This window comes from Phalacrocorax aristotelis, chromosome 19, assembly GCF_949628215.1.
Source record: "Phalacrocorax aristotelis chromosome 19, bGulAri2.1, whole genome shotgun sequence".
Lineage (NCBI taxonomy): Eukaryota > Metazoa > Chordata > Aves > Suliformes > Phalacrocoracidae > Phalacrocorax > Phalacrocorax aristotelis.
Window position 1 is genome coordinate 3944174 of NC_134294.1, and position 25712 is coordinate 3969885.

Sequence of the window (25712 nt, forward strand, 5' to 3'; positions counted from 1 at the left end):
AGACTTCAGCATCTCTTAAACTTGTGCCTGTGTGTGCTGTAGTGTTGTGTTGCCTGAGTATTCCTGTCCCATTACACAGACCATCTAACCAGACTCAGTCGTTATAGTGAAATCCTTTAATGTGCCCCATTATTTTGCTTTCAACACCTTCCTGCTCTGACAAGGGAAGAAACTGCACTTCCAGTAACATGCTGTTTGCATTAATAGTAATTGCAGATCAGTTGGTTAGAGGGAAAGAGACGAGTTCCCCTCTCTCCCCCATGCAGATACTGTCTGGAGCCACTCTGTACCTCCTCTCACCGCCTGCCTTCCTGCAGAGCTGCGATACTATGGCTCCCTCCAAGAGCCTGCAGCATTCCTAATCCATCCACTCCATCTCTGTCTGCATCTCCCTGTCATTGACTGAGGCCTCATGTGCTGAACCCAAGCCTGGCTTTTAGTAATTGCTGTTCCCAGAACTCAGCAGGCTGAAGGGGGTGGAAGGGAGATAAACATCAGAGTTCAATATCCAGACAAACACAGCAGAGCACACACAATAAATACATCCACCCCCAAATGCAAATACATCAGAAGAGGTTCCTTCCCCAGGGCTCAGAGCAGAGCAGGCTCAGACAGGAGAGCAGCACTATGAGGTAAGTGCAGTCTCAGGGACCTCCCCACCTCCTCTGGCTACTTGACTTAGTGCAGGCCTTAGAAGGCACGAGTGTGATTCTCATCTTGTTTAGCTGTTACCACACTATGACTCCACTGATACCTCCTGATTTTTTCCATTGTCAAGTGAGAAAGTTGTTGGGCATGAAGATTTCAGCTAGTGCCGAGATATCTGTGATTTTACCAAGACTGTCAACTTGGATGTGTGGCCTTTGGGGTATGATCTGAGTTGATGCTCACTCTTTCTCCATTAATCTCTGTTCCTTTGACACAGGCTGTTTGTCTTGCTAGCTGTGCTTTACAGTGGAGTAAGCAGCAGCATTGTGCTGCAGAAAATGTATGGGAGGATCACATCCCCAAACTTCCCAAATGTCTACCCAAATCACAAGGAGAGAACCTGGAATATTACTGTCCCCAAGGGATATTTTGTCCGCATCTACTTCACGCATTTCAACGTGGAGCTGTCCTACCTGTGTGAATATGATTATGTGAAGGTATGTGTAGGGCAGAGTGATGTTGCAGGCAAAGTTGTTACAAAATATGTATATGTGATCTTGGACACATACAAGACCAAGATAACTGTTGTAAGCTCTTGCTTCTGGTCTGCTAGTAAAGTTCAGGCTCAGCTGATTTCTAAATGATGTGTTTATTGAGGCCCATGGGACCAGGAAGTAGAATGGGTTGTTGTGTTGAAGCATCTGAAACTTCAGTTATTTGTGTTCAGAAAGTTCTGATATTCCCCTCTCATGAAGGAAAAGGCTTGAATTTTTGCCCAAAACAACATTTGAACTTCATTTTGCTGAAGCTACAGTGTGTGTTTTAAATTAACAAGTAATACTTCACTCAGAGTATAATGGGAGACCGTGAAAGTGTAAGTGATAGTCTAAACAAGATACTGTCAGCTCTTCTAACCTGCACTTGCAACACTTGCTATGGTGTGTTTGCTAGCTAATGTGAGAAACAACCTCAGGAAAAGAAACAAAGATACTGTCTTTGGGAAGTGTTTGGGGGATCAGTGGTGTCCCTGAAGGGTTTTGCTCCATGTGCTAGCCTGTGCTCTACTCTAGGCAGCCCTGGCCCTGATTTGAGGCCATGCTACCTCTGCACTCATTTTGTTGTTTGGTTAGGCCTGATATACATTAAAGAGAGAGCTGTTTACACAGGGAGTATGCAAAACCAATGCATCAACAGTACTTTTGAAATCGGATGGAACCAAATCAGGCAGCCTTGTTCCCATTTAGGAAAATCTCATTTCCATGGTTTTATATGGCAAGCTGCTCCCATTCCCCAAATCTCTGTTGTTCTTCATGTAATTTCCTTTCAGCAGGACAGAGTTGTCATTTCTGGTAGGTCCATAGTGCACAGTTCTATCACAACCATGTACAACATGAACCCTATAGAACATCTATCTTCTATTAAAACACAAGATAAATGGAGAGCTGCAACTGTAAGAAGTGAATCATAGAGCAAGTGAGTCACTAGTTTAGAGAGACCTTTTACTATACATTTGAATTTGTCAGTGTATGAAACCTTTTTACCCTAGCTGTCTCTGGGTTTACCAAGATCTGATTGTCACTGAGAGTGTCAAGTTAACAAAAGTATTATAAACAAAGCATGGTGCTGATATCCCAGACTGGCCTCACAGCTTTATGTGGGCCTCTGAAAGAAAAAAGAGAGACCAAATTATGGGCTTAAGTCACAGAGAATAGGGGAAATCTTCTCTTGTCTGTCCCTGGATCTGGACTGACTTCCAGAAGCACCTTTTGAAAGTACCCAAACCTCCTTTCTCACAACATTAAACACATGGTTTCCAAGCCATGGCTGCAGGTTGGGAAGAACAAAGCTCTGTTCTCATCTGGTAGATTTGTCTGCCCATTTTGCAGCTGAGCTCTGGTGGGAGGACCTTGGCCACGCTGTGTGGAAAGGATAGCACAGACACTGAGGAGGCTCCGGGCAACAAGACATACATCTCTGCTGACAACAACCTCATGGTAGTGTTTCGGTCTGACTACTCCAATGAGAAAGCATTCACAGGCTTTGAGGCCTTTTATGCTGCTGAAGGTAAGAGACCAGCCTCTCTTGTAGATGGAAGAGACACAGCAATGGTGGGGTTGGTGCTTCCCTGTGCTCTCATAGGCTGTGGCTGCTGATGTGAGGTGGGAGAAGGCAGTCTCATTGGACAGAGGCAGATGCAAAAGGGCACAGCAACCAAGGGCCAACAAGCCACCCTCACAAAATACAGAGTGGCTCAGACTAAGACAAAGTGTTGTTGAAGGGTGTCGGTTGCCTAATTCTGTGCTTGATCTATTAGATATCGATGAGTGCAAACAGCTGTTTGATGGTGAACCCCTGTGCAATCACCACTGTCACAACTACGTGGGGGGCTACTATTGCAGCTGTCGGATTGGCTACACACTGCATGAAAACAAGAGGACATGCACAGGTGAGGTCTTGCTAGATGAGGAGATACTTCCCTACCTACAACATTCACTTAAATCCAGTCCTGAAACTAGCATCAAGATGAAAGCTGTGGTTTTTTTGTTGCTGTTTTCAGTATTCCCTGTGCACCTGGTGCAGCTGGAAGAAGGTACAGGGGGTTAGTCAGGGCTGTGAGCAGACGCCCTGGTTTGCAGAGTGGCTGTGGGCTAATTACTGCCATTAGGGACAGCAGTATTGTGTCGCAGTAAAATGGTGCACTGGCAGTTGGTTTTGATGACTCCTTAGGCAGCATCCACCTGTGTTCAGCTTTAGAAAGATTGAATGGAGAAGCAAGAAACTTGTCTTACACTGGCCACTGCAGATACTTTCACTCTTCATGGCTGCCCCAGCCTTGCAAAACAGAGTGTAACTTGCTCTCTGGGTAATGAGATACTGAGTATTCTGGACCTGAGGTAGTAAATGTGTTGGAAAAACTAACAATTGAGCTGTGAAGTCTAATGGACAAATAGTTTGCTTACTCTCCCTGGAAGGACACAGACCAAGCAGCAGCACAGTCCGCATATCAACGACACCAGATACAGTGATCCAGTTATTAAATGGGAGACAAGGCCAGGCACAGACCTCTTGTTCAGAAGGGCATACAGCATGAGGTTTACCTAGCTGACGTCTGCCTGGCTCCGCTTCTCAGTTCACAACTAAGGAAAGCTTATGTGTTGTCAGGCAGTGAAGAGTCTGTCTGAATCAGCAGCAGTGATCGGCACCTCAGGATTCACTTTGCAGTGAAACGTGTGCTTACACGTGGTGTCAGATTCATCCTTTGTGGGTGCAGATTTGCCCACTTGGAGCTGAATCCTGTCTGGAAAGAACCAGCATGCATACTGCTCACTAAACATTGTCATAGATGGGAAGGTAGTTTCTTTGAGCTCCCCGGTACTGAAATGCAGAATTGGATCTAACTTCCAGTGCTTAAGGCCACCTTGACATTTAGCTTCCAACTCCAGCCTATTACAAACTCCCACCAGCCATGTCTGCCTGGGTCTGATTCAAGATTCAAACTCCTCCTATCTCCAGTGTATTGGAACAGACCTATTAATTCAACCTTCCCTTCCTAAAGTGATGGCTTTTAGCACAAGAATATGGATTTACTTACACTATAAAGTGCGTGCCTGGTCTTAATGTGAAGGTGCAAAATGAATAGCTGTGAACTAACAGACTAGCAGCTTTGCATTGACCATTCATGTGTGCACACTTATGCCCCCCTTCTTGAACATAACACTAGCAGAGGGAGCTTCTCAACAACACTGAAGGGCTGGGCTACCCTGATGGGTGGAGACGTGCGCATTGGGAATTACTGTGGTGCAGCTGATGTGCTGGAACCTGTTCACATTTCAGAGGCCTTTAGATGCAAGCGCTGAAGCTGCTCCAGCCACTGGGCTGGGATGCAAAGCAATGGTCTCTGTGGATCACTTTCATGAGATGAGGGCAAAAGCTGCCCCTTTGATTTTTGGGCTCCTGTCTGAGCAGGCTAATATTGACAGGCTCTTTTTCTTCTCCTTTATTTTCCAGCGTGAAATAATTAAGCTTCTCCTCGCTTAGGCAGAGTTGGAGACAGATGTGCTGGGAAGAGCTGGTTTGCCCTCCCTCCTGACCTGCCTGTTGTGGTCCACCCAAGGGCTGCAGGCTTCTCTTGCTCTGTGACTTTGTATGTCTTGGTTCCTTGCCTTTCAGACCTGCCTCCTGCAGACAATAAAGAGGCTGTTCCTTGTTGAAAGCTGACAGCAGCCTCTGGGGCATTCATTTTCTTGCATTTCCCATGTGTCAGTATGGAAAGAAGAAGGTAGATAAGGCAGGAGCTGATAAGAGAGAAGCCATTGTGAAAGGCCCCTGAGCATCACAGCTACCTGAAGACTCTTGCATTTCTTGTCCAGCTTGACCTTCCACAGTTCTTAAACTGCAACAAGACCAGAACCACACATTTGTTCCGTAATATTCCTTTCCAATATGCTTTTGTCTGCACCCAGACTTGTAGATTGAAACTACTTCTATTCAGAGCTTATTCACTATTTGGAAAGGTTTGAATTTTTTTTTTTTTTTAATCCAAATTTTGTGACTCTGGCCATATCTCCCATTGGGGATCTAGCCTTATGGCTGAAATGTGTTCTGGTGAGCAAAGCCTCAGAGTTCCAGGAGTTTGATAAGGAAATATGAATGTCACAGGGCAGCTTACATGTCTCACCTTCATACAAAGGAAGGCAACAATGCCTTCCCCACGACAGATGCAATGCAAGGAATGTTATTCTTCAGCACAGTTTCTTGTGGCATTGATTGATACTGTCGGTGTCTCACAGTACCTCTCACAGCTCCACATTAATATATTAATATCCATTTGTTGTCCTTTTAGACTATACCCTCTTTGGGCAGCGACCATCTTCTTGAAACATGTAGGGCAAATGCTGTGTGCTGCACTTGTCAGTGACTACAGGTGCCCAACTCTGCGGAGGAAACATGATTATTACTAGAGTTTAACAAGTCAGAGCTGAGCAGCTGTAGGTGAACTGCTGAAGGCAAAACAATACTTTGTTTAAAAAGCTCAAGAAACTAAGGACCATTAGTCAACCAGTATTTCCTTATTTCTGCAATTTAGCAGAGATTGCTTTTAATTGCAATTTATGAGGCTCAGTTTCTCCAACCCCATCTCTGCTCTTTAGTGCCTGGAGTAAACGGGAGGAACCCTTTTCCAAGTGAGCATGGGAGGGACAAAGTGTCTTTTAGATGAGACACTTGACTAGTTTCAGGTTACTGCATGTGCAGACTTCTGTGTTATCTTGGGCAAGTCACTTGGTACCAGCTCTGAACATCCACCTGCAAAACGGGAGGTAACATCACTGCCTTGACTTACAGGGAAGATGCATAGTAAGTGTTGTAGAAGGTAGAAACTGCAGAGAACTGATCTGGGGGTAGAATGGCTGTGCAAGCAGTTACCAAGGCTTACTTCTGCTGTATTTAATCTTGTTCAGAAGCTGTTTCATGGTCACAGTGAATTGTGATCAAAGCAGCCTGACATTTTGTCATGGCTCAGTGATACAGTTTATGACCCACCTTTCATTGGAGACCTAATGAGCCAATGACAATGGACTTGCAAGTTTTTAGGGGGTCATTTTTCAGAGTTCAGCCTCTGGTAAACAGCTCACTGTAATGCTAATATAAGATTGGCCTAAGTATAATTAAGCACTCTCTGGACAGCTCTAAAGCTTGGACTGAGAAGTCAAGCGACAGCGTTTCTGCTGGCAGATGTTAAAAAAATTACTTGATCCTTCTTGCGCTGACTAGTTTAGGACTTTCTTGCTTGCAGACTTATGGAAAAAAATACTGCCCTGACAAAGGGAACTCCCAGTGGCCACATCCAGGAGATACTAGGAGAAAAGTAAGGTCCTGTCTAAGCCTTTTCATCTCCAAGCTGCAAATTCCCTTGGACTAGCAGAGCGTCTTCTGTTGGGTCAGCTAGTTTTGGCTACTCAAGTGAGCACAAGTCAAGAGAATTTATTGGTGATGACTCACATTTTTCCAAACCGTATTATGAAAATCTCATGTCAAAATTAGGAAGCTGAGTTTAAAGGAGACAGACATAATAAAACATGAAGAACTATTAGTCTCTGTCTTTCTCCTTCGTTAGTCCTTCAAAACAAGGTGAAGGCCAGTTTTCTGAATTACTAGGGTATTAGTGGGGCACTGTTCTTATTTGTACTATAACAGCGTATGGGGATCCCAGCTCTGTGCAGAGGCATGGTGCTGTTTCTTGCTACATGAACACAGAGCAATCGCTGCCCTGGAGAGCCTCTTGTCTAGCACCTGGGCAGCTCAGAGCAATTCTGGAATAGGCATTGCTAAAGTAGAGGGGCTAAGGATCCCTCAAGTCCAACCTCCTGCCTTTGATACTGGCCAGCATCTTATGCTTCAGTAGAAGATACAGTTCAGTAAGTGATTTTAAAATACACTCCCATACAGGAGCATAATCCTGTGCAATAGATCCTGTGTTGCCTGTATGCTACTTAGCTTAAGCTGAACTTATGGCACTAGCATATAAAAGTTTGCCTTAAAAGTCATATGACAGCACGTTGCATGGATTAATTATGCTATTTCTTAATCCTGTTTTTGTTTCAGATTTGTGGGTTTTGGCCTTTAATTTCATCATGTGTCCCTTTGCCCTTTTATTACTAGAGAAAGTGAACAGCCACCACAAACTATAGTGTTGGTTATATGCAGTGTTTTGCTGTCTCTATGTGCATATGTGTGTGTGTGTTTGTGTGTGTTACCACACAGTGGTCTTTTCTCCACCATTTCTCTCTTATGTGTTTTCATGCTAAGCTTTGGTCCAATAGCATTCCGTTAAACATACTTTAAGGAAGGAAGATTACATGACTGTTACAGTAAACAGAAGCCAAGATGTTGCTGTCTTCTAGCTCTGAGGTTCTTGTAAGAGAGAATTTAACCTTACCGATCTGAGTATCCCTTCTTTACATAGTAGAATCCATGCCCAGGGAGAAATGGTTTTGTAGGTAATAGGAAAGGATTCTGATGCAGAACTAGCAGAAGATTTTTGATTCTGGCTTACTAATTATTTCAGTAGGGACTTATGGGTGTAAAGATAGTACTCATTATATTGTGGCTTGTATGCTTGGGGTAAGATTTCATGCTGTGTCTTTTTTTCACACCAAAGGATGTAATATTTTCATTCCTATCTCCTCCTATAATTGCCTCCAGACTACTCCTGTAGGGGCTGTAGAGCTGGGACAGATATTGGCAGCATGACGAAATTTCAGTTTTTAAGAGAAGCAGTTTTTTTTGCATTTACATGGCTGTGAGCAGTGTACTGCTGAAGCTGCGTATCAAGTAGGCTTTGGGGTGTTTCTTAACCCGGGCTCGCAGCAGGTGGAAGGAAGCATTAGAGTGGGACCTTAAAGCCTGGGGAGAGACAGTGTCACTAGCAGTATTGTAAGCAGCACCTGCAGCAGCTCAGGAGAGTGTGCTGGAAAACAAGCTTTGTTCTTACATAGCCATCAAATGCCTCCGTAGTTGGAGGCACAATCAGTGGAATTGCAGAAACATGCATTTAGCTGGGAAGAATGAGGTAATAACAATTAAGGAAAAAACCCACTTGCTGATAATCCTCTACAAGTATAGCATGAAAGGAAAAGGTTTCATTCCCATTGTAGCTCAACAGATTTCTGCTGGTGCAAAGCAGCATGCTGTTAGGCTAGGTTTAGAGGCAGCCAGTACCTCCAGGTGAATTAGTTGAGCTTTCTCTGCTTATTTGGACGAAAAGCAGCATTTCAAACAGGATTTAAAAATTAGGAGACTGCTCAGTTTTAACAGAGCAGGCCTTTCTAGGTATTTATTAACTGGTTTACTCTGTGTATTTGTCAGCTGTGTTTGAAAACCTAGGACAATGAGTTGGGAGTAGAGCACACACAGATGCTCAGTCACTGTAGTGATGGATAAGTTTATGTCAAATAAAAGTGGCTGCTCATAACTTTCTGGGAAGATGGACAGAGAAAGATTGGTCTGAATTTACAGCTTGTGCTACAAGAAACACTTGGGACCCATGCACATCATCACTTGTGTTGTGGTATTGTAGTTGTGCTGAGCGCCGCACAAACAAACCAAACAGATTATCCTTTCACCCATTCCTGCTTTCCTTTCCAAGAAACGCTTGTATCCAAATACTTCCTGTAGCAGCAAGTAGGGCTGTCGCATAGGTATAGGGAGGAAGCAGGTTTCATTCTCTGAATGAAATGCACAGGAGCTTAGAATCTTGGCTAATAAAATCCCTGGTTAGTTGAGGGAAAATAATGTTCATTTTCTCATTCACAACTCGGTCCCCTTCCATTAAAATGACAACCTTAAACTGCATGGTCTGTTTTGGATGATAATCTGTAATTAATGACTGGATAATGGCACTTTTGTTGGTGGAGGTTAGCATGGTGTGTTTGAGGATACAATTCAAAGTCAAACAATTTCCCTCTTACAATTAATTCGGTGTCACAGTAGTGCAAAAATATGCCCGGTGTTATCAGCCAGTCCAGCATTCCTCATCAATTAAAGGATTGCTCATGCAGCTTTTGCAGCACATCATAAAGCCTTTGTTCCCAGCTGATCAAAGCACCACTTCACAGCGATCAGATCCTGTCAACAAGCAGAGATCCTCGGGGCACTTGTGGCTGTTCCTTCTTGCTTCTCTTCAGCAGGGAGCATTTGTGGCTCCAATTGTGTCGGCAACAGGCACAGCTGGTTTTGCTCAGAGAATACAATTACATTCTAAATGTCTGGTAACAAAGGCATTAAAAAGAAAGAGCTGCATTCAGAGGCTTCTGGAATTGAGGAGCTGATAGCTATCCTACCACTCTACACACTCCGGTGCAGCAGACAAGCTGCAAGTTTAACACCTCAGAATGTTTCTGATGAGCTTCCAGCTATAACGCTTATTTCTGACCTCCAGCCCTGCGGCTGTTTAAGTGGTGCTCTCCAGGTGTCCCTCCCTGCACCACTTCTGAGGTAGGAGAGCTGGATGCTGCTCGTGCCCTGGTCCTGCCACCGCGCGGGGCAGGTGGGGCATGTTCTCAACAGTGCCAAACCCCGGCTGGTGAAATGTGTGAGACTAGCTTCATTTCATAGGTAGGTCCATAAGTGGCTCTGAAACTGTCTTACAATCTTTTGCATTCAGTTTGTTTATCTATAAAATGGGCCCAGTGACTGCTTCCCAGGCATTCTGTAGCACTTAGGATGCCTGGAGAAAAGGCACTCTCTGAGTTTCCAGATCGATGAGCTGTCACTCTAACTGCCTGCCTGGTTTTTTAAACTTTGCAAGAAAGGACCATTCAAGTTCAGGGAGTCATTGTATTAAAATCAGTTTGTTCTTCCATAAGCCTCATAGGGAAAGAAGTAAAGGCAGTTGGTCTGCCTTCTCTATTCTTTTCAGGTTAAAACACCCAAAAAGTAATTTGGCCCATTCTGTGGAAAGTCTTTGCCTGCAAATATTGAGACACAGGCTAGTGAGTGTTGTGAATGTTACTTTCATAACGGATATCTCAGGAGCACTTGTTGGAAGATGAAATACATAGCAGCAGGTGGGCAGGAGACCTCTGTTCAGTTCTCAAATCCAAACTATTCCCAGAACTTCATTCTGGAAATACCTGAATAGCGACCAAATAGAGGTGCTTTGCAACAGTGCCGTCACGCTTATTTTCCAGTAGCGTACCTACCAAATGACATAGCTCTGAAGTAACATTTTAAGAGAACTCCAGAATTCCAGCTGCTCTTACAGTTCAACTCGGGTCTAGGCATATGATTTTCTTTTAGGGAACAATTTTCCTAGCTCGTCAAGAGTTACGAGGTGAGTGTTTAGGCCACGGACATACTGGCCTAGTCCTGTCAGTGTGGCCTGGCTCCGCACCGGCCCCTGCACACCTTTGATGCAAGAGTATCATGGTAAGCCAGTCACAGTTTTTCCTTTTATCCACAGTAATGGTAGGGCTCTGTCAATGTGAGTGAAACAGTGTAAGGAAAGGGCAGAGAAAGGGTGTTTTTCCCCTCAGAGCCTTTAGCGGTAAGTAACAAATTCGTTTTTAAGGGGAATATTCCGTTTTCTGATCATCTGCAGGTTTGCCATGTCCTAGTCCTGAAGCACCACCCCATGGTCACACCGCACCAGTGCAAGCAGAGGACTTTCTGGCTGACCCCTGTGCTCTCTGTTGTGGCATCGGATATGTGCGACTTGAGGTAGGCGAACCATGGCTCTGTCGGCCCTATTAGACTTAATTTCTCAGGGATTAAACACGTAAGTGCTTTTCTCATTAACAATTTCTGTTGCTCACATACTGTAATAATGAGGTGTATTCAGTACACTGAATTTGTTAGCAATTGTCCTCTCTTTGATATCCTCCCCAAAGATTTACATTTCTGCCTATGCCTGTGTGTATGTATGCCCATGCTGATGCTCTTTGAACACTGCTGCCTAGAGATTCGCTTGTAATTATGTTGGAAGAAAAGAATGATTTTACGAAAGATTTCACAAGATCGGTGTAGCGAGAATTTTTAACGTTCTTTCATTTGTTACTGCATCTCTCTGGGGAAGTTAAAACTGGAATACTTGGGCATTCCTGCTGAACGCCGCATTTCAGACCTAGTTCTTAATAACATCCTGCTTCCCAGCAGGCAGTTTTGGAAAATACTCTAGTCCGTGTATGCTTACAGCAAAATTTTAAAATCACAGTTAGGTGATTGTGTTTTAGCAAGTGTCATGGTTTAACCCAAGCCGACAGCGCAGCCCCACACGGCCACTCGCTGGCTCGCTCCCCCCACAGTGGGATGGGGCAGAGATTCGGAAGAGTAAAAGTGAGAAAACTCCTGGGTTGAGATAAAGCCAGTTGAACAGGGAAAGCAAAGGCCACGTGCACCAGCACAGCAAGCCAAGGAGTTCCTTCACCCCTCCCCGTGGGCAGGCAGGTGCTCAGCCACCCCCAGCACAGCAGGGCTCCATGGCGTGTAGCAGTGACTGGGGAAGGCAAACGCCATCGCTGCCAGCGTCCCCCCTTCCCCCTCCTTCCCCCAGCTCCGTGTGCTGGGCATGGCGCCGTGCGGTGTGGGACAGCCCTGGGGTCGGTTGGGGTCACTGTCCCGGCCGTGTCCCCTCCCAGCCCCTTGTGCCCCCCAGCCCCTCGCTGCTGGGGTGGGGTGAGGGGCAGGAAAGGCCTTGGCTCTGCGCAAGCCCTGCTCAGCGGGAACGGAACCATCCCTGGGCTATCGGCGCTGTTGCCAGCACAAATCCAAACCACAGCCCCATACCAGCTTCTGTGGAGGAAATGAGCTCTGGCCCAGCTAAAACCAGCACAGGAAGGCACAGGCTTACCTCAACAGTTATTTTATAATCTATCTGATTTGATAGTTGTGCACATTTACTGTTTGTGTAGAAACCTGGAATAACTGAACTGATGTGAGGGTTAGAGCTGAACTGCAAATAGTAGGAAAGCTGGGTGTGCATGGAAGTAAATAAACAAAGGCCACGTCCTGTGTTGTCCTTGAAATGCACTGAGCAGCACTGTGTGCTGTCCTTGCTGGTGACAAGGCGGATGTAAGAGGTGGAACACACCACAAATGCAAGTTAGCCTCCAGATTCCGGAAGGGGTACCCCTCCCTCACGTTCACAGTCATCCACTGCAGCTTTTATCAGCACCACGCTTAGGTATCTATGATGATGGTATAGGAGTTATTTACCTCTTCCCACTCTGAAAGAAGGGCAGAAAAGCAGTACACTTAGTAAAGACACTTCAAGCAAAAAAAAAATCTAGTTATTGTTTTTCCCTTATGAATGAGCAAATGTGTGACTGATTATTGTTTTTCTGTAATTAGCCCTGTTTGCTGTGGAATTAATTTGACCTTTTATTTCTATTCATGCTTCTTGCAGAATTAAAATGTTGTGGAGTCTTTTGTAGTGGAATGTCGAAAGGATGCTTCTTGGAAAAACCAATGGCAAAGTGCATCAGTAAGTCAGTGCTAATATTATCGAATTTGAAAATTTCTGTGTAAATATTTATATTTAGAACATTGGTGCTGTAAAGGCAGTGATAGAAGTTGCAATATGAGAAACATTTTCTTTTGTTTGGTAACTATTCCATTTCTTGTCAAAGTGCATTTTGTGTTTGTGAGTTGGAAGATGTTTCAATTTCTGCCATTCTTTAAAACCTCTAAAGACCACTGATGGTTATTTAAAATTAAAAAAAAAAAAAAAAGAAAAAAACTGTGGTAGTGTCCTTTGAAATAGAGGACGACCTCCCAGCAGTTTCGTGTAACTAGCAAAGGCATCATCATCATCACAGGAAAAAAACACAGCACCTGTACTCAGACATACTGGCACAATTTATCTTTGATTAGTCCGTGTTCATTAATGCATGTGTACACGGCGTGCAGTGCGAGTCTTGCTTAATCGAACGGATGGGAGCGCAAATTTTCTGAGGAAGCCACAGAATCTACTAAACCCTTTCCAGCTCTCAGTACTCAAGTGCAGTGTTATTAATGTCTGCTGGCCCAGCTGTCAGCACAGAGCCTTCACCGGTGTTGCTGTTCTCTCCAGTGAAGAGGCCTTGTACCACTCCCTGCACATCACAGTTGCGTCCTGCTTGATTAGGTTGACTTTTTCAGTGCACTAACTTTTTTTTTTTTTTTTATGTATTTTTGAACCGCTTTAGCCGTTGGCTGTGGTCAGCCTGCAGACCCAGCCAGCCGTGCCCTTATATATGTTACGGGGCCTGAGGAAACCACCTCCAACGCTGAAAATCAGTACCAGTGTGATGCCTTCAGGCTAATAACAACGGTAGGTCCCAAACATCAGATAAAGAGTGGTTCTTGGTTCTGATGGTGCAGAGTGAGCACCCCGACCTACACAGGCGTGCCTGTAAAGGTCAGCAGAACCTTTCTGAAACACAGTACGGAGGCTGGTAACTTTGGGAAGCAGGATTTGCGTTTTTAGGGATGTGCACCTAAGCATACGGAAAGGGACCCTGGGTAGGCTCGATTCAGTAACAGCTGGGAGCTTAGCACAGTCTTACCATTCCCGTTAGTGGCGTTTAATAGTATTAGACCCTGCAAAGAGCCAGAGGGGGTAAGTGACGTGGACTATGACGTCTGCCAGTGCCTGTGGAGTGTCGCTTCTGTGGCGCTTTAAGCCGATGCCCAGCTATTCTATTCACTTGTTCTTATTTTTGCTGTCCCTGTGAGATGCAGGTAAATACACATACAGTGGTGGTGAACACTGGAAAAATGCCAAAGGAGAAATAACCCCTCCTGTCTGTGACCCAGGTACTGCATGAACGGACCCGATAGCTGGAATTAGCCGTTGCTGCAAAATCAATCCCAAGCTCTGGGCTCGTACTGACGGTCGCTGGTCTGCGGCCAGGCTTTGCTACAGACCGCGAGGCGGACTGCGCGGAGGTCAGTACCGACGGCCACCGCTGGCTTGAAGCAATGCATTTACGTGCACCTGAGTTGGAACTGCAGACTGTTCCCTGTAACGAAGGGGCTACTAAGCTCCATCCTGTGACGCTGCTTCTTAAATACCAGCCTGCAGTGAGCTACAGGCGCTGCGCTGTTAACAAGTTACTCAGCTAAGCAACGCCGATGCTTATGTAAAGAGTTGAGCAGCAGGTATAATAGCAAGGCTTTCTTGGATTTTCCTTCAGGACCTTTACGTTGATGAGGCAGAACCACCTCATTGTAGAATGTTCATTTTAAAAATCTGACTATCAGATTACCACCTTTATTTTACTCTGATTTTCAAAATGGCAAGTGCTGCAGATGTTGTTCAACAGGGAGGAACAAAAACAAAACGAAAACTGTTACGATAACCACACAGCGGGACTGGCACGCCCTGTAGTTACTAATACTGACCTTATATTGAGCTGTTAAATTGTTTGCTATTTTAGCATGCCTTGGTCTTGCCTGAGGCTCCCTGTTGCTGCCAGCATTGCAGATTAATGCCGGATACGCCATTCAGTTCCCCTTCAAGAGAGTAAAAAGCTGAACTTTCAGTTTATTCCAGCTCGCTTTTGGACAATGCAGTTTCATAAATCACTGCATTGTTGTTGCTTTTAAATTACTTGGCATTGTTTCTGACAAGAAAATTGAACCACACTCCAGAAGTATTTGTGAGGGGAAAAAGCCCCTGCATGTCCTCACTGCAGCGTACGGGGCTGGGGAGTTTTTCTTTTTTTTATTTTAAATGCTTGTGCTGCTCGGTTACTCTGTGAAATTACTCAAGCTTCAAGCCTGAGTTTTGGGAGAAATAGTTTACAATGTAAAAAGCGTAATTGTGCCTATTATCCCTTAGATTAGAATATCCATTACCTTCATTTACATGCAGAACAAACACTTCTCTGTGCCCAAATTCCTAAGCAAAACTGTCTCTCTTGATTACAGAACTTTTCCAAAGGCTGTTTGTAATACTAATGAAAATCGTACTCTGAATCAAATATTCATTTGCCAGCAATTTTACCATTCCAAAACAATCTAGGAATTACATTTAGAATCATTAACTTAATTTAATCCATACAAGCCTAATAATTCAGTGTCCAAATCTTAAAATGTGTAACATTTACTGCTGCATTCATTGTTTTGCAGCCTGTGGAACTGTGGCGCGCAGAGCTGCGGGAAGGAGAGCCAAGCCCGGAGAATTTCCCTGGCAAGTGCTGTTAATTACAGAGCAAGAGGATTAAGAGGTGGGTCGCTTTGGTACGACAGCTGGGTCCTAACAGTTGCTCATGGCGTAGCTGATCAAAGAAACCCCTCAGCTTTGAGGGTTAAATTGGGGATTTTTGAACAACTGCTCGCTCTGCTATGAAGAAGCCCTGGCAGAAAACATTTTTATTCGTGAAGGTTATAAAAATGATCTTGTCAACTTTGATGACGATGCTGCATCGGTTAGACCGAAGCATGAAGTCTCAGTTAGTACCAGTATCACACCCCTTTGCTTACTGGGAAAAGAAGATGGATTTCAGATGAGAGCAAACAATCGGGTAGAACTGAGACAAGGCGCTCTTCTGTTCTGCTGCTGCGACCGCGTGGGCAGCCCTCAGCCAGACCGAACGTAGGGACGTGTAGGCAAATAAACCGTTCAATGGCAAACCCTGCCTGGTGACAGACAAGGCACCACGTGCAGGCACTGAGGGCAGCAGGACTGCCGGTGCTCTTGGATGCTCAGGCCGGCCAGCGCCTCGGCATTGGCATTGGCCCGAGCTTCGAACTGCAGGGCTGCAGGGGCTCTGTACTGGGGTCACCACTTCCAGCCCTTGCATTGGAAAAAACAGTATTCTAAATAATTCTAAAAAAACTTGTATTTAATTCCTACCTCCTATTACTTAGATTACATTAATAGCTACAGTATTTAAGTACTTAGAATAGAAATAGAATACTTCACATAAAGGATTTAGTGTTGTATTAGGCTTAACAGTTCTGTTAGATTAAAAAAAAGCCTCAAGTACCCAAACACAATATTAACTTCTGTTTTCTGTCCCAGCAGCTGCTAAAAGACCTTTAGATTTACGAAATTGCCCTCTGCCTAAAGAAGGCGTTACTCTGTACTTAAGGTGCATTTTGTTTTCTCCTATGTGGTGCTGTGGATTCTTGTAAGGCTGTGGCTTCTGCACGCACGTCCAGCAAGGGCAGGCAGAGCAAGGCGCCTCGCGCCGCTCCCTCGCCTCTTGGCGCCGGTTGAGGCCTCCCGGCAGCACCAGCCGCACACCGCGTTTGGGGCGCATTTACGCACCCGGCTGCACGCCGCCACGCACCCGCGGGTACCTGCTGTACCCAGCGCCGCAGGGACAGCTCTACACCCCGTCGTCAGCTGCAAAAACCACCGTTTCCCGAATTGTTTTATAAAAAGCTTTCGCTTCAGATTTATAACTTCAGTACATGTTCAGCTGAGAACAGGTTCTCAAATTAGAAGCAACGTTATAAAAACCTGTTTTGACGATATGCCCTTATAATTATATAAACTTCCTTTCTTGCATCCCGCATTCTATCATTAGTATTTCCTTCTAGAATAATACAACTGAAAATGAAATCTCTCTGAAAAAAAACAAGACTCCAAACACTTCAGTATGTTTTCAAGAGTAGTTTATTTACTCACTTATAAACACTAGAGTAGGCAAAGCAGTTAGAAAATACTACTAAAACTTGAAAATTATTCTGAACTTTTCAGGGATTTTGTTTGAGGGTGAAGGAAGGCTAAAATTATTAGCAAAGACTACTCAATGCTGCCAACCAGCCTGTTAAAACCTAAACCTGGACAATTTAAACAAAATTAAAGCCATGCTAATTACAAAAACTTACCATGACGTTCCTTGCAGGGGGGGTCACAGTTAGTCTTTGGAGGTCCAAGAATACCATTTTTAAGTGTTACTCAGCAGAAGTAGCTGGTAATAGTGCAAGTGCTAAAATGCAAAATTCACAGATGGTACAGAGTTTGGAGATTATTCTGGCTTAGGTGCAGAAAGAAAAAAATCTAAGCAATCTTTTGCAGCGGGACATGAACAACAAAAGTGTGGGATTACTTTTCAGCCTGGGTGTTTAGAAGCCCTCTTTAACCCCTCTAAGATGTACATTGAGACCCAGCCGGTTTTTTAATACTGCAAGTGGAAAACTAAGAGTAGCGTGGTTTTGTCTGTTATTTAGATGGCCTTCTATGCACTAGCCTGAATAGAATACACAGTAATGAAGACAGAACTTGAGAAGTTAAATAGGTTAAAAATGGTGTAAATATCCATACTCAGAAGGTTGGTACCTACAGCACAGCCGCAGGGCGTATAAAAAATATGGATCAACCTTCAGTGGGTTTCAAGCGCAAGGAGATTAAGCAATTCCTCAGCTCCTACCGCCAGTGGAAACAATCTTCCACCAGTTTTCTGCTGAAACATCCTGCTCTTTGTTAAGAAGGTGCCTCTTAGCTGACGCTTCCGTACCTACAATAAACCTAGTTTTTCAGATTAAGGCTCCTATGAAAGTCTATTGTACATTTGCTCGTGCTTTATTCAGCTGGAAAGTCTTCCCTGGGCCTCATCTTCTGGGCCAGAAGTGCTGCAGAGCCCTACTTCCCAGGAGGGGACTGGCCTAGAAACAAGTTAAAACCGTACATCTCTCCCAAAGGAGATGCTGTGGACAGCAACACATCTTGCCAGTGCTTTTGTTTCCCCCAGCCCACTTCTGATGAGGAACTCCAACTCCTAAAAGAATAAGCAAGTAACGTTCCTTGGTACAGAGGCAATCTGGAGGGAACTGCTTACCATTCTAGGTGCGGACACCCAAACGTGTGGGAACTGGATTTTAGATATATACGTATCACTGAACAGTGCAAAAATACAGTGGCTTAGAGTTGGGTGTCGGGTATCGATACGTGATGAGCGGTGGCTCCGTTTGACTTGTCAACTTTTAAAGCATGCTTATCTGAAACAAACCGAATTACTGCAAAAAAGCTTTACAGAAGTTCATCTCAAAGGGTACAATTAATTAACTGCTATGAATTCTTTGCATTCAGGGCTGCAAAACAAAGACACATATTACTTAAATCAGTTTTATTTAAGAATTTCCTACAGTGACAAATCTTATAAAAAGCATCCAGACACGAAACTGCAGCAAACAGCATTCTTATGGATATCTTACAGACAGTGGAACTTCCACCCTGGAGAGGCACACTGAGCTCGCTAGTGATCTCTGCCGCAAGAGCTACTGCAAAGCACACCACAAGCTCAATGTTCTCATCACAAACCCCATCGTCTTCAATTCACATTACCACACTTACAGATCATTAACAGAAAAAAAAACCACACACCATACAGCATTCACAGCAGTTGACATAAGGGAAAAAAAATACAAATATTCGTTTCACATAACACATTCAACTAATTCATTAACTAGGTATAAAACCCACTTAAAGTCTTCCACATATGGATGTCCTTTGAACGCAATAAACACTCGTACTTTATTTGCTATCATTGCTCTCCGCACACTCTCTCACCAAAGCCACAGGATTGAGAGACATCTCGCCAAGTAAAATAAAATCCCATAATGCACCACCAGGTCTCTGCATGCGCTCTCTCCTGTATCTCGCACATACCAGCCCTCTCATGCCTCGGCACCACCATCAATCCCACACAAGGTTTCAAAAGTTCAAACAGCCTTCTGGTTCCATCTCACAGCCTTGCGTTCATAGCGTTGATACGACTCCATGAAATAAAGAGTAGCGGATAAAAATGGAACACCCACCGTCTAAGACGCAGCATGTGCGGTGTGATGAAGTATTCTTGGATGAGAAAGCATGTAGACAGAAGTATTCCTAAGGCAGAATATTTACAGCACTGCTTTCAATGAAGTGCTTCTTCCATACACATTTGAAATGAGATGAACTGCGGAGATTAAATGAAGCCTTCATATCGTTCTTTAGTATGGAGGGGAGACAGTGTTAAAAAAAAAAACAAAAAACACAAACGAAACAGAAACGACACCGTGTTCTCCAACTGGGGCACTTGGAGAGTCTTATGGTGGGATCAAATTAAAAACAAGAGGGAGAGAATGCTGTTTCTGACCAATGGTTTCCATTTTGAACATGCAAAGAATTCAGGTAGCCAGGGAACAAGGGATAAGGTATTACAGGAGAAACCTTTCCTATCGACTGTAGTGTTAGTTTACCTAGCAGGCAAACAGCAGTCCACTTCCAAACATTCAGTATTCCAACAAGATATGTAACAAAACTTAGAAAATTCCTTTTACCTTTCTTTTCTTTTTCTTTTTTTTTCTTTTTTTTTTTAAAAAAGAAAAATGTCAAAAATACTGCTGAATATACTGCACACTGAACAAACTGATTTGGAAAACTTTAGTATATATGTAATTTACAGTATACTTACCATGAGTTAGAAAAATTTGATTTCCCACCATAGAGTCAGTATGAGAGCCCACTGCGTCTACATTCCCCAGCCTGACGATTTGGAATCCATGCTTGAACCAAAGCCTCCGTTAAACCCGCTGCTGGAGCCCGCGTTTGAGGCCGAGCCCCAGCCTATCGCTGCCCCCGAGTTGGAGCCTCCGTAGGAGTTATTTCCTGAACTAAAGCCCTGGTTCTGCTCCCGCTGCATGTTGCCTTGAGGCTGGTTGTTTCCCGATGGCCCTGACTGGTTCTGCTGACTAGCCAGCATGCCCATCATTCCCCAGCTACTCTGCAGGGCTGCCTGCGCTGCTGCCATCATGGCAGGGTTGATGCTAAAGGCTCCGAAGTTCATCCCTCCGCCCATGTTACTGCCCTGGTTGTTACCCAGTCCTCCCCCACCTCCTCTGCTGTTGCCAAACCCCCCTTGATTCCCAAAGCCTCCCGGATTACCACCAAATCTTCCACCTCTCTCTAACTGTCTATTGCTATTGTGCTTAGGTTCAGCATTGGATATATGTACGCTGATTCCTTTAATGATCAAGTCCTCTCCACAAAGAGACTGGGCAACCTATAAGAAATAAGGGATTGATTAAATGTATGCTAGACATTTTTTTTTTAAGCGTTAGTAGTACAAGACAAAAAAAACCCCCACATGATTCTGAGCAGATAATTAACCTGCAAAGGAAACATAGGAGTATACATAATCCAATTTGAAGGGGTCTATCTGTGCATTCACTACTACGCCAACTGCCATATAAAAACCTGTCTGTACAACAGCAGCTGAAAAGCGTGACCTCGGACAACTCAATACATCAAACCAAGCCAATACCGCTGGAATTTGTAGGACGGTGGACAAGTAAGTGTTCCATGTGTCGTTCCAGAAATAAGGCTTTATCAAGCTACTGAAAACGTAGGCTGTCTAAATATAAAGTTAAAATATTTTAAGACGTACCTGATCATCTGCAAACGTAACAAAGGCAAAAGCTCGGAAGGGTTTAGGAATGAAGACATCTACCACTTCTCCGTACTGGGCAAAGAACTGTCGGAGTTCATCTGCCGTCATGTCCTCAGTGCAGCGCCCAACAAACACTTTTCTGCTACGCAAAGGTTCGTCAGGACTTTGCTGGAGAGAATCAAAGAGAAAGAAAGAAAAAAAAAAAAAAAATCGCACCTATCCTTGAGCACCGAGTTACATTACAAGGAAGGGCCCTTTTAACCTAGTCTGTTCTGAGGACTGAAGAGCAAGAAAGTTTGAGACTAAGTTACACAGCAAATAAACAGAAGCTTCAAGTTCAGTTTTGAATTCAAAGACTCACTCCAATCTTCCCTAGGTTAGTTATTCCACCTGCTTTACTCGCCATTTATTATTGCCAGCAGACAAGTTAAGCAGGTACTGCTGGACATTAAAACACGTTATTTTCAGACTTCCATCTGTACTTAATTCCCCTAAATAACTAGCTATTTTCGCAATACTTCTTGTTCACTTCCTGCTCACCCACCTCCTCCCTATTTTCCTTCCTTGCTCCCACTTGTCCCGTCCATTCACAGACTGAAAAGCCACATCCAAGAGTGGATTATTAATCTGTTCATCTGCTCACCTAGCAGAGCTGCTCAAAAAGTGCACTTTCTGTGTTTGGTAAAAATAAAACTAGCCACAAATACAGAAGTACCTTAGAATTGGGAAGTTTACAGTCACACCATCTTCCATCTATCATGTGCCGCTGAGACATTACTTTCACCTGGGTTTCGTAATCCGTAAACCGAACAAAACCAAAACCTTTTGAGTGGCCAGTTTTAATATCCTTCTTAACCTAAGGCAAAAGAAAGCAGGCTTTTAAAAAGATCGCAGAAACAATGCATGCATCTATTTGTGACTTAATGACATGCTATTTACTAGTTATCTCCTCTGTCAACCTTGATATTAAAATCACCAGAAAAAGTACACAAAACATTGCAATTATCTCACTGCATACACCTACCTTTTCTTTCAATAATGACCATATTATATAGTCAAAGCAGGAGCCTGTGACACCTACAAATCTAAAATTATTAGCTTGCCTTGAGCCCAAGCATAACCAAAATCACAATATTTTTAATACTGCGATGGCATAGCCAGACCAGCTGTATAAGCAACGTGAGCACCACAGGGGCAGACCCGTGCAGCTGCACCCAGGAGGCATGCAAGTAACAAAGACAAAGAACGAGCCAAGTGTATCAGGATGAGGTGGGATCCGTGTGTGGGAGGATAAAAACATCACACACACAGACAGGAGAAAACCAAAGCAAGTTTGTCCTCTGACTTCTGCCATCAAAGAGCCCTTGCGCCCGGCCAGGCCAGCGCGGCAGCTCAGGCCACCAAGGTCCCAGGCACCCACGCTAACCAGGCAGCCCCAGCTCCGCCACGTCACGTGTGCTCGGCTGACACAGGATACTTGCGGTACAGACCAATAGTCTGGCGCAGGCAGTGAGAATACAGACGTAACCACTAGTACGAAGTGTGCTGTTACTGAATGAATTTAGTGAAGTTCTGTTTGAGAGTGTTTCAGTCTTGTAAACACTCCCATCACAGCAGTCTCTAATTCCTTAACACACACACGTATAAGCACACACATATTCAGCTCCCACAATTAATAACAGTAATGTAAATTAAAAGGCTCTCAAAAAACCTGTACCCATTAAGCCGATCTGCATGAATTACTACTCCCAAATATCCCTGACCATCAGTACCTACACAAGCCCTCAGCTACAAAGCTCATGGAACACAATGCAGCCTGGGAACAGACACACAGCTTCAGATCCTCTCCAAGTTTATACGGTTCTGTTCCTTTCTACTGGCTTCACCAGAAGACAGATTTCTACCTAATGTCCCTCCTTACTTGGGCTGCAAAAGGATTTTACCTGCACCATCAGAACTTCTCCGAATGTACTGAAATATTCCTTTAAGTCTTGTTCAGTGGTTTTCCAGGGAAGACCCAAGACTATTAAATCCGAAGTCTTCTGAACTGCTCGTTTCACTTTCACAGCTGATGATGCATCGGTTTCATCCATTTTTCTCTTATTATCTGAATATAAAGAAGTACATTATACATCATCCGCAACTCTGGAAATTGCTTCCGCTGATTTTGAACTGCATGGTAGTAAATCATAGACTAAAATGACATAAAGTACAGACTACCAGACTACAAAAGAACACATGCCAGCTGCTGGGAGCTTATTATTATAATCCATATCCAACTGCTGACAAGCGTAAGGAAAGAAGAAAGAACAGTGTACACTGAAGTCCTCCTCCAAAATGCACTTTGACCGAGTTCTGCGTTTACTAAAGTATTATCCAGTAACATTCAGTCCTATAACGTCATTAAGACGGGAATTTTTAACAGGTATATTTCATTAGCAATTTACTTCCTCCCCCCCCCCCTTTTTTTTTTTTGAGGGGCGGGGCAGGGTGGCCAGGCTCCTCTTTTCCTGAGCATTTGTTTTAAATGTCACCTCTAACCAAACCATGGCTTGAGGAGCGGCATCTGTGAGTACACAGAGATACCGTTACACCTCGGTCTTCAAAGGTCTATATACGTCTGTAAACCCTCCAAGAATAACGCAAGGCTTTGTCATTAAAGTGCTTGTACAAGTAGAGAGTTAAAAATCTTACTGCACACCTGAAAACTCAGGGGGGTCAAATATACTCTGCAGGACAGATACATGACTAAAATTGCTGAACTTCTGTAAATCAACAATATCATAGCTGCGTTAAATTAGCAGTGACTCACACCGACCTCCTGATCGAAAAAGCAAGCTTGTACAAAAAAAGCCAAAGGAATGAAGACAAACCTTTGGGATAATTAACAACATAGACCAGGTTTCCCCATCCGGCTTCCGGCGCGTGCAGAATGCCTTCCACCAGCCGGACGCCCCTCATGCACTGCGACACCGGGTTCCTGTAGCGCAGCCCGCAGGCCCCGGGGAACTGGGCGGTCACGGTGGACAGCAGGACAGTGCCGTCGTCCTCCGAGGGGATCTCGATGGGCTCATCGTTCTCGTCCTCCGTCACGCGGATGTACTCCGACATCTCTGCGGGAATGGCTAAAGCACAGGAGAGGAGGGGAAAAGCGGGAATAAGCCATCGCTTTCTTTCCCTTGACTTGGTTTTCACCTCTCTAGCCTTAAGGTATGAGCCCATCTGTCTTTATTACACAAGAGGGCACACCGAAACACGTTATCCGTTGACGTTAACGCCTCGGGCCCTGCCGTACCGACAGACACGCGGGCCAACGCCTCGGCCTGTCCCGGCGGCAGCGAAGGGACCGACAGCGGCGGCGGCTCCCCGCGGCACGGAGAAATTTCCCCGGGCCGCCGCAGCCTCCCCCAGCGGGGCCAGCGACGGGTTGTGGGGAACAGCCCCCCCGGGCCCCACCACCTGCCTGGACCCACCCGAGCCTGCGACCCCCGGGCGCGGCGCGGCGCAGCCCGCCTCACCCGCCACGGCGAGCCCGAGAGAGCCCGCCGCGCCCCGCTCACCGGCCCAAGAAGGGAGCGGCGTCTCCGGGAGACCCTCACCGCCTCCGCCGCGCACCGGCCCGCTGGCCTCCTCCGCCGCACAAAATGGCGGCCGCGGCCCCCCTCAGAGGCCGGGCCGGGCCGCGGCGCGAACCATTCCCAGCGGCGGGGAGGGGTTGCGGCGGCACCCCTCGGGCCGCGGGAACCGTGTTGGGCCGCGATCGCCCTCCGGCGACGGGCCGCCCGTGGACACCCAGCCGCTAGGGGTGTCCCCGGGCTACGGGCTTGGACGGCGGCGGCGAAGGGTCCGCTCCCTGCCCCGCTCCCCCTCACCTCCCCCCGGCGGCGGGGCCGGTGGTGCGGCCCTACCCGCGCGAGAGCTGCCGGGAACGGGCAGTGGCGGGGCGGGGCTCCGTGCGGGCCGGCGGGGGTCGCTCGGGGAGGGGGCGGGATCGCGGGATACCCCCCGTACACAGACACGCGGGGAGCGGAGGGCCCCTCAGGGCCCGGGCCGAGCCCAACGTCACGCCGCCCCGTGAGTGCGGCCGTGGTTCCCGGTAGAGGAGGCCGGTAATGGCAAAGCCCCTGGTCCGCACCGCCTACCGTGGCCGTGGGTAGCGCGGCGCGCAGAGCCGCCGGCGGGGGGAAGGACCCTCTTTCCCGGTAACCTCAAGGTAAACGCGGTGGCTCTTAAGGGACGCCGGGGCCGTACTGGCGGCTCACGGAAGCCGGTCGGGTCCCGCTCCCGCCGGGGGGTGGACGCAGGCCTCCCGGGCAGCTCCCCGGGGCCGGCGGCCCTGGGACACGGCCGGGAAGGGGCCTGCGGAAAAGGGAGGCTCCCCGGCGTGCTGTATGGCACAGCCCCGTCAAAGAGCGGCGGGCCCCGCTCTCTCCCATCTCCGCCACTAGAAAGACAAGAATGAGCACACTTAATTAATAGCCAAAAAAAAAAGACTTTAGGTTAAAACCAAACAGACAAAAATCCCCACCAAAAGCCCCACACTCTTTCTAACCAGTCCTAACCCATGACGCAGTTTATTCGGAGAAGAGTAGGGTCTCCATCACCACAGAGAAGTCTGTCATGAACGATCCTAGGTGTACCGAGAGCTCTTTTGGCTGAGCAGGAGGAGATGCCGTATGCACTTTAAGATCCCTTTTTCACAGAACACTATGGTAACGTTGGAGATGCTGAGCATGGCAATTGCTGCAGTATCTGAGCATCAGCCGGGAAGTGCCTGCGTTTAAGGCTGTCTGTAACATTGGCATGGGAGGCAAACCCTCTTGCCAAAAGACATGAATGAGCGATACCAGCCAAGGCATGTTGCCACTTGAATAGCATCATTCTGCGCTCAGTGGGAAGGGTGGATCTGACATGCCTCCATCTGCAGATGTCCTGCAGGCATTCCCTGAGGATCTTGGGAAGAACTAGATTAACCAGGCTGACTGATGCGGACAGTTTCAAGGCAGCTCAGTTCTGTATGTCATATTTAGAGTCTTAGGCTGACACTCTCCCCCCTTCCCCAACAACTGGTTCATCACTCACAACTGGTGTCTTCATTAATTCTTCTAGATGTTTGGGGCGGAAGGGGGGAGGGTTGCCTCTCTTTTCCCCCATTCACTGCCCTGCTCTGACTTTGTCTAAAACAATTTTGTAGGATTGCTA

General features: G+C 45.9%; 2 protein-coding genes and 1 long non-coding RNA gene across 6 annotated transcripts in view; 2 read left to right on the forward strand and 1 right to left on the reverse strand.

Moving 5' to 3' along the window:
- The first annotated feature begins 534 nt into the window (after positions 1-534).
- On the forward strand, positions 535-14053 carry MASP2 (MBL associated serine protease 2). Its single transcript, XM_075113931.1, is given in 9 exon segments — positions 535-632; positions 926-1145; positions 2535-2712; positions 2963-3094; positions 10748-10866; positions 12551-12602; positions 12605-12628; positions 13332-13456; positions 13867-14053. Coding segments are annotated over 9 exon segments (981 nt in total). The 5' UTR covers positions 535-555; the 3' UTR covers positions 13921-14053.
- A 4138-nt stretch (positions 14054-18191) lies between these two features.
- Positions 18192-24391, reverse strand: TARDBP (TAR DNA binding protein). 3 transcript variants are annotated; one of them, XM_075113928.1, is made up of 6 exons: positions 24071-24391; positions 23384-23635; positions 22454-22617; positions 21226-21366; positions 20508-20678; positions 18192-20123 (listed from the first exon to the last, which is right to left on the reverse strand). In XM_075113928.1, the coding sequence occupies exons 2-6, from the start codon at positions 23619-23621 to the stop codon at positions 19593-19595; spliced, it is 1245 nt and encodes a 414-aa protein (XP_074970029.1). In that variant the 5' UTR covers positions 23622-23635; positions 24071-24391; the 3' UTR covers positions 18192-19592. The 3 variants fall into 3 exon arrangements, with proteins under 3 accessions (XP_074970029.1, XP_074970030.1, XP_074970031.1); XM_075113929.1 differs by having other exon boundaries at positions 24110-24381; XM_075113930.1 differs by having other exon boundaries at positions 24029-24334.
- A 67-nt stretch (positions 24392-24458) lies between these two features.
- LOC142066491 (uncharacterized) overlaps positions 24459-25712 on the forward strand; it is a 32115-nt gene continuing 30861 nt past the window's right edge. For both annotated transcript variants that reach the window (XR_012663721.1, XR_012663722.1), the window contains exon 1: positions 24459-24723. This is a non-coding gene — a long non-coding RNA (uncharacterized LOC142066491). The remainder of the gene's footprint in view (positions 24724-25712) is intronic.